This window comes from Notolepis coatsorum (genome assembly GCF_963971535.1).
Source record: "Notolepis coatsorum genome assembly, chromosome: 11".
NCBI lineage: Eukaryota > Metazoa > Chordata > Actinopteri > Aulopiformes > Paralepididae > Notolepis > Notolepis coatsorum.
Window position 1 is genome coordinate 123,688,977 of NC_140175.1, and position 13,995 is coordinate 123,702,971.

Genomic DNA, 13,995 nt, shown 5'->3' on the forward strand with positions numbered 1-13,995 from the left:
ATACAGATGCCTGATTAAAGGTGAGTGGTAGGCCTCGTTAAACTGCGACAAGCAGCACTGGGGACATTCATTTCGAAAAGGCCTTGAAGAATTCAGGGTTGAGTCATCCAGGATTTTATATCTGATCTTCTAAAGCAGTGCGAGAGAGTCTAGTTTTATATCTGGTCTTCTACAGCAGTGTGAGAGAGTCTAGTTTTATATCTGGTCTTCTACAGCAGTGTGAGAGAGTCTAGTTTTATATCTGGTCTTCTACAGCAGTGTGAGAGAGTCTAGTTTTATATCTGGTCTTCTACAGCAGTGTGAGAGAGTCTAGTTTTATATCTGGTCTTCTAAAGCAGTTAAACAAAACTACATCACCTATTGGAAAACACAAACAAAAGCACAGAGCAAAATGCAGTGCTATCTGGCTCTAAATCGACAGTACACCATAGCAGATTACTTGAGCATGGTGACTGATCAACAACTAAAAAGAACCTTGACAAAATACAGACTGAGTGAGCACAGCCTCGCTGTTGAAAAGGGGAGGCACAGGAAAACCTGGCTTCCTGCAGAGCAAAGGCTGTGCTGTCATTCCATCCTCAGTGAGCCTGAAACTGAGTTGCACTTCCTCACCAAATGTGAAAAATATAAAGATATTAGAGAAACGTATTTAAAAAAATTTGAATTAATAAAAAAAGGCTTTCTCGCACTACCAGATACAGAAAAACGACCAGTCCTACTAGGGGAGGACTCAACAAGCTGTGAGCTAGCAGCAGCATATGTTGCTGCCTGCCACAAACTGAGGGACAGTGAGTGACAGTCACCTGACATGTTTACGCCGTAATACTTGATGTTTTATTTTACGATGATATTTTGTATGTACTTATATCTGTTTGTAATCCATGTTTATGTTTAATATTGCTTTGGCAACATGTAGAAGTACGTCATGCCAATAAAGCCATTTGAATTGAATTGAATTGAATTGAGTCTAGTTTAGCTAGTGAATGTGCCAACAATAGTTTATGCTCATGTGTGGACAGATACTGCAGCTGTGGATCAAATCAACTAATATCTCCTCTCTCTCCTCTCCTTCCCTCTCCTCTCCTCTCCTCTCCTCTCCTCTCCTCTCCTCTCCTCTCCTCTCCTCTCCTCTCCTCTCCTCTCCTCTCCTCTCCTCTCCTCTCTCCTCCTCTCCTCTGCTCTCTCCTCTCCTCTGCTCTCTCCTCCCTCCTCTCCTCTCCTCGCTCTCCTCTCCCTTCTCCTCTCCGCAACTAATATCTCCTCTCCTCTCTTCTCCCCTCCTCTCCTCTGCTCTCTCCTCTGCTCTCTCCTCCCTCCTCTCCTCCCTCCTTTCCTCTCCTCTCTTCTCCTCCCTCCTCTCCTCTCCTCTTTTCTCCTCTCCCCTCCCCTCCCCTCCCCTCCCCTCCCCTCCCCTATCCTCTCCTCTCTCCTCTCCTCTCCTCATCTCTCCTCACATCTGCTCTCCTCTCCTCACCTCTCCTCTCCTATCCTCTCCTCCCCATCCTCTCCTCTCTCTCCTCTCCCCTCCCCTCTCCTCTCCTCTCCTCTCCTCTCCTCTTTGCTCTCTCCTCTGCTCTGCTCTGCTCTGCTCTCCTCTCCTCTCCTCTCCTCTCCTCACCTCTCCCCTCCTCTCCTCTCCTCTCCTCTCCTCTCCTCTCCTCTCCTCTCTCTCCTCTCCTCTCCTCTCATCTCTGCTCTCTCCTCTGCTCTCCTCTCCTCTGCTCTCCTCTCCTCACCTCTACTCTCCTCTCCTCACCTCTGCTCTCCTCTCCTCTCTCTCCTCTCCTCTCCTCTCCTCTCCTCTCCTCTCCTCTCCTCTCCTCTCCTCTCCTCTCCTCTCCTATCATCTCCTCTCCTCTCCTCTCCTCTCCTCTCCTCTCCTCTCCTCTCTGCTCTCTCCTCTCCTCTCCTCTGCTCTCCTCTGCTCTCCTCTCCTCTCTCCTCTCCTCTTCTCTCCTCTCCTCTCTCTCCTCTCCTCTCCTCTCCTCTCCTCTCTGCTCTCTCCTCTCCTCTGCTCTCCTCACCTCACCTGACCTCTCCTCACCTCTCCTCTCCTCTCATCTCTGCTCTCTCCTCTCCTCTGCTCTCCTCACCTCACCTCACCTCACCTCACCTCACCTCTCCTCTCCTCTCATCTCTGCTCTCTCCTCACCTCACCTCTCCTCACCTCTCCTCTCATCTCTGCTCTCTCCTCTCCTCTGCTCTCCTCTCCTCTGCTGTCTCCTCTGCTCTCCTCTCCTCTCCTCCTCTCATCTCTGCTCTCTCCTCTCCTCTGCTCTCCTCTCCTCTGCTCTCTCCTCTCCTCTGCTCTCCTCTCCTCTGCTCTCCTCTCCTCTGCTGTCTCCTCTGCTCTCCTCTCCTCTCATCTCTGCTCTCTCCTCTCCTCTGCTCTCCTCTCCTCTGCTCTCTCCTCTCCTCTGCTCTCCTCTCCTCTTCTCTCCTCACCTCTGCTCTCCAGGCTACAGCACAGAGCACTCTCGCTCCTCCAGCTTGACGGACCTCAGCCATCGTAGAAACGCCTCCACCAGCAGCAGCACCTCCGGTGGGGTGCCCCCCCCTCCCTCCACTCCCACAGACCTCCATAGAGAAGCAGTGTCCTGCACCAAGCCAGAGCGCCCCCCGAGGCCCCCCCGCCCAGCCCTGCTCTCCAACAGACCCTCCAGGTAATGGCTGTGCATGGTCTCTCTTCTCATCTCCTCTCCTTTCTTCTCTCTTCTCTTCTCTCCCCTCTTCTCTTCTCTACTCTTCTCTTCTCTTCTACTCTCTTCTCTTCTCCTATCCTCTCCTATCTTCTCTCCTCTCTTCTCTTCTCTTCTCTCCTCCTCTCTTCTCTTCTCTTCTCTCCTCCTCTCCTCTCCTCTCCCCTCTCCTCTCCTCTCCTCTCCTCTCCTCTCCTCTCCTCTCCTCTCCTCTCCTCTCCTCTCCTCTCTTCTCTCCTCTCATCTCCTCTCCTCTCCTCTCTCTCTCCTCTCTCCTCTCATCTATTCTCTCCTCTCTCTCCTCTCCTCTCCTCTCCTCTCCTCTCTCTTCTCTCCTCTCCTCTCTTCTCTTCTCTCCTCTCCTCTCCTCTCTTCTCCTCTCTTCTCCTCTCTTCTCTCCTCTCCTCTCCTCTCCTCTCTTCTCTCCCCTCCTCTGCTATCCTCTCTCCTCTCCTCTCCTCTCCTCTTCTCTTCTCTTATCCTCTCCTCTCCTATCTCCTCTCTTCTCTTCTCTCCTACTCTCTTCTCTTCTCTCCTCTCCTCTCCTCTCTTCTCTTCTCTCCTCCCCTCTCCTCTCTCTCCTCTCCTCTCTTCTCTTCTCTCCTCCCCTCTCCTCTCTCTCCTCTCCTCTCCTCTCCTCTCCTCTCCTCTCCTCTCCTCTCCTATCTTCTCTCCTCTCTTCTCTTCTCTCCTCTCTTCTCTTCTCTCCTCTCCTCTGGCTAGGGATGGGTACAGAATTCGGTACTTTTAAAGGTACTTACCGAAACACGTCAGTACTACCGAGTATCGATTCACGTGAGATACCAAAACAATTTAAATTGTTTAAAAAAAAAAAAAAAATGTTTAACCTTTTTTCTTTGCATGTCAACGTTCACACGCACAATATACGCTTACCTAGGATTTGACTTGATTCAACAACAAAGCAGTCGGGGCAATGGCAAGCCGAAAACGGTCGAAAGTGTAGTTATTTGAAGTTTGGAATTTTTTTTCACGACTGAGGTAGGTAGATTACATTTTTAGAGACTAAAGTACCGAAAAAAGGTACCGCTGGGTACCGGTATCGATTCACAGGTACCGGTACCGTATCGGTTCAAATGTGAACGGTACCCATCCCTACTCCTCTCCTCTCCTCTCCTCTCTCCTCTCCTCCTCTCGTCTCCACCCCTTCCTGTGAGTGTGTGAGTGGCACAGATGTTTGATTGTTAACCCTGTGTTGCCCCTCAGAAGGAAGAAGGACTCGGTGGAGAACCAGAACAGCTGGGTGGACGACACGCGCATCGATGCCGACGACATCGTGGAGAAGATCGTCCAGAGCCAGAACTTCTCTGATGTCAGCAACAATGAAGGTATTATAGTCCATTCAAACACAACGTACAGATGGAAGGAGGCGATGATGCAGGTTCACTCTGTGAAGTGCCACGGACGGCATTATCTCCAGTTGATGTTTCAACTTCAGCAAGATATTCACCAGACGACCTGATGGAGCAAATATAGGTATATCTTAAAGGGGTAATTCACCCAACATTTTAATAATAATATATTTTACCTCTTACCCGGAGTGACATCTACCCATCCAGATCGTTTTGCCTCGTCTTGGAGATATTTGCCATCACTCCAATACAACGTCAAAACTCTTTCAAACTGTGCGGCTAAGTGGCGCAGTGGGCAAGGCGCTCGCCACCAACGCAGGAGATGCTGGGTTCGAGCCCAGCTCTCTGCATTGCTACCAGCTTGGCTGGTCGTTCATACTAATACAATTGGCAGTGTTAGGGGGTGGGAAGCTGGCGGGTGGGGATTGGACGTTGTGAGAAAAATAGAAAATGGGAGAAAAAGTAGATAAAAAAAAAACTCTTTCAAACTAACTCTCTACTACAAGCCCTGCTCATCAAACTAACTCTACTACAAGACCTGCTCATCAAACTAACTCTACTACAAGCCCTGCTCATCAAACTAACTCTACTACAAGACCTGCTCATCAAACTAACACTACTACAAGACCTGCTCATCAAACTAACACTCTACTACAAGCCCTGCTCATCAAACTAACACTCTACTACAAGACCTGCTCATCAAACTAACTCTACTACAAGACCTGCTCATCAAACTAACTCTACTACAAGCCCTGCTCATCAAACTAACTCTACTACAAGACCTGCTCATCAAACTAACTCTACTACAAGCCCTGCTCATCAAACTAACTCTACTACAAGACCTGTTCATCAAACTAACTCTCTACTACAAGCCCTGTTCATCAAACTAACTCTCTACTACAAGCCCTGCTCATCAAACTAGCACTCTACTACAAGCCCTGCTCATCAAACTAACACTCTACTACAAGACCTGCTCATCAAACTAACTCTACTACAAGACCTGCTCATCAAACTAACTCTACTACAAGCCCTGCTCATCAAACTAACTCTACTACAAGACCTGCTCATCAAACTAACTCTACTACAAGCCCTGCTCATCAAACTAACTCTACTACAAGCCCTGCTCATCAAACTAACTCTACTACAAGCCCTGCTCATCAAACTAACTCTCTACTACAAGACCTGTTCATCAAACTAACTCTCTACTACAAGCCCTGTTCATCAAACTAACTCTCTACTACAAGCCCTGCTCATCAAACTAACACTCTACTCTGACAAGTCCAAGATCTCCAATAAAGGGGTTATAGCATGCGGGTTAAGTGATCATTATATGATATTCTGTACCCGCAAAAAGCTAAAACTAAAGGCTGGCTGTCACAAAACAGTCACATCTAGAGACCTCAAAACCTACTCTAGCGAGGCCTTTAACCTTGAACTGGAGAGTCTGGACTGGTCAGATGAACTCAATGGTACACTGGTTGAAGAAACTTGGCTTGGCTTCAAAACCAAATTTTCATCAATACTAAACAAAATGGCCCCCCTAAGAACCACCAGGGTAAAAAATCGCGCTGAGCCATGGATGCACACTGAAATACTGACCGCTATGAAAGCCAGAGACAAAAAATGCTCTGAGTTTCGTAAAAGTCAGTCAAAGCTTACCAAAAGCACGAGCAGTGAACTCCAAGACCACGTGACTGAACTCAAACTAGAAAGAAACAGACTAAGAAATGACGTAAACTCCATGATCAAAACTGCTAAAAAAAAATTCATCAATGACAAAACCGAGGAAAACAAAAATAAACCACGTGAACTTTGGAAATTACTCAACAATCAACTAGGCTGCAGTAAAAAACTCAAAACCAGGTTCTCAAACATAAACATAAAGACGGACAACACGCTCATCACAGACAAGCTGGATGTAGCCAATTACTTAAACACTTTCTTCACAAACATAGCCACAACACTGGTAAACAAACTACCCTCCCACTCAGGGCAGTATGGGGTAGAACACATAGTAGCATACTACAAGAACCTAGGCGTCCACAAAGACGACTTCAAACTGGAAATAGTAACTACAGATGAGGTACTCAAAAAACTGAGCGCCCTCCAACCAAACAAGGCCACTGGCCATGACAACATCCCCTCCAAATTCCTCAGAGACTCAGCAGCAGCCATCACCCCAGTCATCACACACATAATAAACCTCTCCATAAAACAGGGACACGTCCCCAAGGACTTCAAAATTGCGAGAGTAACACCCCTGCACAAAAAGGGCAGCAAATTAGACCCGGGTAACTACCGCCCTGTTTCTATCCTTACATCCATCTCGAAAGTCATGGAAAAAATAGTATACGAACAGATCGAAAAGTACCTCGCGGAAAAAAATCTAATCTACGAATTCCAATCTGGCTTCAGAACATCCCACTCCACTGACACATGCCTTCTCTACTTGAACGACCACATCAAACAAGAGGTGGACGCGGGCAAATACTGCGGCATGGTCATGCTGGACCTACAAAAGGCCTTCGACACTGTCAATCACACCATTCTGATTGACAAGCTAAAAGCAATTGGTTTTGATAGTTTATCAGTGAGCTGGATACAATCCTACCTGGAGGGGAGGGAACAGATGGTGGAAGTAAACGGTACCCTATCCCCCCCCTCACAGTGAGCTGTGGTGTTCCACAAGGAAGCATACTAGGACCGCTACTATTCCTAATTTATGCAAATGACATGTCGTCAGCTTGTGACTGCAACTTGTTCCTGTTTGCGGACGACTCAGCCCTGCTGGTCTCTGACAAGAACAAGTTACAGGTTGAAAAAGCCCTCAGCTCGGAACTAGGCAAAATCTGCATATGGCTCGCCGACAACAAACTATCATTACACATGGGCAAAACAGAGTCCATTCTCTTCGGTTCAAATAACAAACTCAGCAAGACCGACGGCTTCTCGGTTACAGTGGGTGCCAATATTATCACAAGGAAAGATGAAATTACCTACCTGGGTTCCATCCTAGAGGCTAATCTTTCCTGTGACAAAATGGCATCCAATGTAATAAAAAAAAGTCAACCAACGAACGCGATTCTTGTACCGGATCTCCTCTCTGGTAAACAAGAATACCCTGAAGACTCTAGCAGGAGCACTCATTCAAGGGTACTACGACTATGCTTGCACCTCATGGTACCAAAGCACCTCAAAGGCACTAAAAAACAAATTACAAACATCTCAAAACAAGCTAGTCAGACTACTACTTGACCTGACTCCTAGAACCCACCTCACCCCTGCCCACTTTGACAACCTAGGATGGCTTAGAGTAGACGACAGAGTACAGCAACTTGCAATGGGCCTGGTCTACAAGATACACTACGCGACCAAGGTACCCATGTACATGTCAAAATACTTCCCAAAGGTCAGTGAATACCACGATCACAACACCAGAGGGAGCTCCACAAATCATGTAAAACCCAGATTCGGCTCAAACAAGGGACTAAACACGTTTCGCAATTATGCCACATCAATGTGGAACGCCCTGCCTAAAGCTGTAAAGGAATGTGAATCACTACCCACCTTCAAAAACACCTACGTGAGACTGCAATTCGAAACTGGCCCCTACAAATGTCCTAACCTAGTTGTACAGTAAATGACCAAGTAAGGCTTTGTCAATATTCCAATGTACAGTGTAAAATGTGTGTGTGTCCCCTACCCAAACCCCCCCCCCCCCCCTCCCCCACCTCCAATGTACAGCCCTCACCCAACCCACCCAACCCCACCCCACCAACCTCCTCCAATGTACAGTTTCTATGCCAAATGTATATACACTCCTTTTCTGGACACTTTTGTATCACAAACAGTACTGTATTTGCAAATCTGATATGTCATAAATGTATAGATGTAGCAGTACTGTCTATCTGTATGTCATGTATGTCATATATGTTATGATGAATTGAAAATGGGGGACCCTGATGTAAACAAGACGAAAGTCTTTCTCTGGTCTGCATCCCCTTAACAATTGTATGTATTGAGATGTACTGTACTGTACCCATTCTGCAATCTGTTAATAAACTTTTCAATCAATCAATCAATTCAGTCCTGCTCATCAAACTAACTCTACTACAAGCCCTGCTCATCAAACTAACACTCTACTACAAGCCCTGCTCATCAAACTAACACTCTACTACAAGCCCTGCTCATCAAACTAACTCTCTACTACAAGCCCTGCTCATCAAACTAACACTCTACTACAAGCCCTGCTCATCAAACTAACTCTACTACAAGCCCTGCTCATCAAACTAACACTCTACTACAAGACCTGCTCATCAAACTAACTCTACTACAAGTCCTGCTCATCAAACTAACACTCTACTACAAGACCTGCTCATCAAACTAACTCTACTACAAGACCTGCTCATCAAACTAACTCTACTACAAGCCCTGCTCATCAAACTAACTCTACTACAAGCCCTGCTCATCAAACTAACTCTACTACAAGCCCTGCTCATCAAACTAACTCTACTACAAGCCCTGCTCATCAAACTAACTCTACTACAAGACCTGTTCATCAAACTAACTCTACTACAAGACCTGCTCATCAAACTAACTCTCTACTACAAGCCCTGCTCATCAAACTAACTCTACTACAAGCCCTGCTCATCAAACTAACTCTACTACAAGACCTGCTCATCAAACTAACACTCTACTACAAGCCCTGCTCATCAAACTAACACTCTACTACAAGACCTGCTCATCAAACTAACTCTACTACAATACCTGCTCATCAAACTAACTCTACTACAAGCCCTGCTCATCAAACTAACTCTACTACAAGACCTGCTCATCAAACTAACTCTACTACAAGCCCTGCTCATCAAACTAACTCTACTACAAGACCTGTTCATCAAACTAACTCTCTACTACAAGCCCTGTTCATCAAACTAACTCTCTACTACAAGCCCTGCTCATCAAACTAGCACTCTACTACAAGCCCTGCTCATCAAACTAACACTCTACTACAAGACCTGCTCATCAAACTAACTCTACTACAAGACCTGCTCATCAAACTAACTCTACTACAAGCCCTGCTCATCAAACTAACTCTACTACAAGACCTGCTCATCAAACTAACTCTACTACAAGCCCTGCTCATCAAACTAACTCTACTACAAGCCCTGCTCATCAAACTAACTCTACTACAAGCCCTGCTCATCAAACTAACTCTCTACTACAAGACCTGTTCATCAAACTAACTCTCTACTACAAGCCCTGTTCATCAAACTAACTCTCTACTACAAGCCCTGTTCATCAAACTAACACTCTACTACAAGTCCTGCTCATCAAACTAACTCTACTACAAGCCCTGCTCATCAAACTAACACTCTACTACAAGCCCTGCTCATCAAACTAACACTCTACTACAAGCCCTGCTCATCAAACTAACTCTCTACTACAAGCCCTGCTCATCAAACTAACACTCTACTACAAGCCCTGCTCATCAAACTAACTCTACTACAAGCCCTGCTCATCAAACTAACACTCTACTACAAGACCTGCTCATCAAACTAACTCTACTACAAGTCCTGCTCATCAAACTAACACTCTACTACAAGACCTGCTCATCAAACTAACTCTACTACAAGACCTGCTCATCAAACTAACTCTACTACAAGCCCTGCTCATCAAACTAACTCTACTACAAGCCCTGCTCATCAAACTAACTCTACTACAAGCCCTGCTCATCAAACTAACTCTACTACAAGACCTGTTCATCAAACTAACTCTACTACAAGACCTGCTCATCAAACTAACTCTCTACTACAAGCCCTGCTCATCAAACTAACTCTACTACAAGCCCTGCTCATCAAACTAACTCTACTACAAGCCCTGCTCATCAAACTAACTCTACTACAAGACCTGTTCATCAAACTAACACTCTACTACAAGCCCTGCTCATCAAACTAACACTCTACTACAAGCCCTGCTCATCAAACTAACTCTACTACAAGCCCTGCTCATCAAACTAACACTCTACTACAAGCCCTGCTCATCAAACTAACACTCTACTACAAGCCCTGCTCATCAAACTAACACTCTACTACAAGCCCTGCTCATCAAACTAACTCTACTACAAGCCCTGCGGCTGCATGTCAAACGTCCTCATTCAGTTTGTGCGCTTGTTATTATCTCCCAGGTGTGACTCTGAACGTCTTGCAGTAGAGTAATACAGTAACATGTTCATGAATGTAAAGGTGCAGTGGTTTAAGGGTTAATGACCTCCTGTATGCCTAACAACTTTCATGAAGTATATTTTCACCACTTTTCAACATCAATGTCCGTGTGAAAGGTAGGCTGAAATCTACCAACACATACACTTTACACATAATGCACACAAGACCTGTTAACCCTTTCACTGCCGCACAACCTTTCACTGTGACAATACACAGAAGGTTAACCCTTTCGCTGCCACACGACAGCCGGTTAACCCTTTCACTGCCACACGACAGAAGGTTAACCCTTTACTATCACACAACCGACGGACACTTTCTGCTTAATGAAGAGAGTTCGACTGGTTCTTTAAAGAGACGTACTGTACAGTATATGATCCTGGGGGGAACCTGGGGTTTGGTTTTGAGAGAATAGTCACAGACTCTAGCTACCCAAACAACTGCCTGCTGCTGTCAGGCAAGCGCTACCGGAGTCTCATGGCCGGTACAGAGAGACTCAGAAGGAGCTTCTATCCCCAGGCCATCAGGATGCAACACTATATCCCCATCCATTCTACATTCATTGCACACACATCCACATGCACACGCTCACTTGAAACACTCACCTTACATTTTATTTTAACACTACACCATATTTTATCTATTTATTATTACTAACAGATTTGCACTACATCATTTCTTTGCATTTTGTACTTTAGTTTTGTATATTGTATATTTGGTGTTTTGACTTTTTTACTGTATGAAGCACATTCTCAGGAGGCTCATACAGAACCAAGCATTTCACTGTAATGTACATGTACCTCATATGTGAGAAATAAAACAACCTGAAACCTGAACTGGGTTTGTTTTTCTTTCACAGACAGCAACTTGAGGCTGTTCGTCAGCAGAGACGGCACAACCTCGCTCAGTGGGACACAACTGGGGAACAGGTACCTGTTTGGGGAGGGAGGGGACAGACTGGTACCTGGCTGTTTGGGGAGGGGACAGACTGATACTGTATACTGATCATTTCGGGGCTGATGCTAATATTTGGGTGTAAATATTTCTAACAAGGATCCCTTAAACTTAGTTATCAAAGAGTTGTGACAAAGATATGTAGTGGAGGCAGGATTGTATTGTATTTGTATGTATGTATGCATGTATATATACGTATATATATGTTTTTTTTTATAATAATAAATATATAATATGTATTTATATTTGTAATGCATGCCAAAAAAACTGCATTGTTTGGGCCCACGTCTGCACGGGAATAGCAACATAAATTGGGCTGTAAAGAGTCTTCTTCTGTGGTTCCAGTGAACCTCTTTTCATTCAGATATCTTGAGGTCAGAGGTCAAGGGACCCCTTTGAAAATGGCCATGCCCATTTTCTCCCCATCAAAATTATGCTAGCTTAAAATAGCTTAAATTTGGAGCACGTTTGGACCCCCTTTGCCAGTGAGCTAGCACCAAATGGCTGGTATGTTTGGATTCCTCAAGATCATAGTCTTATGTACCGATATCTCCATGCCAGCTTAACAAATTACTACAGCCCTTTAAAGATGGGCCAATTTCAGTGAGGAACTGTGTCTGGAAACAAGCTAGCCAGCTAGTTTGTTAGGGTAATAGTAGCTAGGTTGAGCAGTGATTCTCGATGGCTAGGCTGTGCTCGCTGAGTCTGTACCTAGTCCTGGATCTTCTTAGTTTTGGGTCAGTCACAGTGCTCAGGTATGCTGCCACTGTGTACTCTCTGTTTAGGGCCAAATAGCATTTCAATTTGCTCTGGTTTTGGGTTGATTCTTTCCAGTGTGTCATAGTAGTTTTCTTTTTTATAATTTGGTTTATAGTCCAGTGTGGTTTCTGTCTGGGACTCTGCAGAGTCCCAGAACCATCTGGCTGAGTGGGCATCTCTCAAGGGTCTCTCTCTCTCTCTCTCACCATCTCTCTCTCTCTCTCTCTCTCTCTCTCTCTCTCTCTCTCTCTCTCTCTCTCTCTCTCTCTCTCTCTCTCTCTCTCTCTCTCTCTCTCTCTCTATATATATATATATATATATATATATATATATATATCTTTCTCTCTCTCTCTCTCTCTCTCTCTCTCTCTCTCTCTCTCTCTCTCTCTCTCTCTCTCTCTCTCTCTATATATATATATCTGTCTTTCTCTCTATATATCTCTCTCTCTCTCTCTCTCTCTGAATTAAATTCAATTCAAATGGGCTTTATTGACATGGGAAACATAAGTTTACATTGCCAAAGCCAAACAAAACAAAACAATCAAACAGAGAAAACAAATGAAATCAGTACATTACAGAAGGAATTTCTTGTACAGTCTTTATGGTGGTTGTATTCCATTGGATGTCCTTTTCTTGTCACAGCAGCTCACAAATCTTGCTGCTGTGTTTGCACATTCTTGTATTTCTCCCAGTAGGTATGGGAGTTTTGAGTTATTGTCCATGTTTTCAAAGTCTCTTTGGGTGTTTGCAATTTGTGGGAAGTATATGTCTCTGATGTCTTGGTATAGTGGGCAGGTTGTTAAGAAGTGTAGCTCGGTTTCCACCTCATCTTGTGTGCAGTGGGTGCATAGTCTGCCTTCTCTTGGGAGCCAGGTCTGCCTATGGCGGCCTTTCTCTCTCTCTCTCTCTCTCTCTCTCTCTCTCTCTCTCTCTCTCTCTCTCTCTCTCTCTCTCTCTCTCTCTCTCTCTCTCTCTCTCTCTCTCTCTCCCCCTCTCTCTCTCCCTCCCTCCCTCCAGTTTGAGACAGCAGAAAGTCCTTCAGAACAGATTCAGGTGACTTGATGTGTCCATCAGATAAGCACAACATTGAAATATGTCTTTGACACTGGCATGAGACAATACCCAATAACTATACACTATGGTACAACAAATGTACATTAAAATAAGTGTGTGTGTGTAGTGGGGTGAGGGGGGCAGAGAGCAGGCTTAGATCAAATAAAATCAATCATAATAAAAGTTACTATTATGAAGGTATAATAATGCCTCCATTCTCTCATTTCTACAACTCCATCAAATGAAGCACAGTCTATTTTAGGAGCTGATCTGCTCCTCCTGCTCCTCCTCCTCTTCCTCCTGCTCCTCCTCCTCCTGCTCATCCTCTTCCTCCTGCTCCTGCTCCTCTTCCTCCTCCTCCTCCCCCCTCCTCCTCCTCCTCCTGCTCCTCCTCTTTATTCCTGCTCCTCCTCCTCTTCCTCATCCACCTCCTCCTGCTCCTCCTCCACCTCCTCCTCCTGCTCCTCTTCCTCATCTTCATCTTGCTCCTCCACCTCCTCCTCCTGCTCCTCCCTCTCCTCCTCCTCCTCCTGCTCCTCCTCCTCCACCAGGGGTCACTGCAGGGAGCCACGGGGAGCGGTGTACTGGCTCATGTTAAATGGCAGGCCATGCATTATGCAGCAGCTTAGGGCACCGCGCTGGATCTTCATGTCCTCGGCTACAGTCCACCTGTCGCTGATCACGTCGTAGCGCTCCACCTTGGAGATGGAGGTGTTTAAGGCATTGTAGCCTCCGACCACGAAGAGCAGGTCGTCCAGCACCCCGATGCCAAAGTGGCTGCGGGGGGTGAGCATGTTGGGCAGGGCGCTCCAGGAGTCAGTCAAGGGGCAGTAGGCCTCCGCGCTACGCAGGTGGTTTTCACCATCAAACCCTCCCACCTGAGGACAGGACACATGAGAGGAATGTTTTAGTGTGTGGTTAAGGTAGGCAGACACGTTATTA

At 45.8% G+C, this 13,995-nt stretch overlaps 1 protein-coding gene across 1 annotated transcript in view; it reads left to right on the forward strand.

Moving 5' to 3' along the window:
- eeig1b (estrogen-induced osteoclastogenesis regulator 1b) overlaps window positions 1-13,995 on the forward strand; it is a 127,959-nt gene that overhangs the window by 83,930 nt on the left and 30,034 nt on the right. Inside the window, exons 9-11 of the mRNA XM_084324354.1 lie at window positions 2,459-2,663; window positions 3,924-4,045; window positions 11,147-11,216. Coding sequence (XP_084180480.1) covers window positions 2,459-2,663; window positions 3,924-4,045; window positions 11,147-11,216 — 397 coding nt within the window. The remainder of the gene's footprint in view (window positions 1-2,458; window positions 2,664-3,923; window positions 4,046-11,146; window positions 11,217-13,995) is intronic.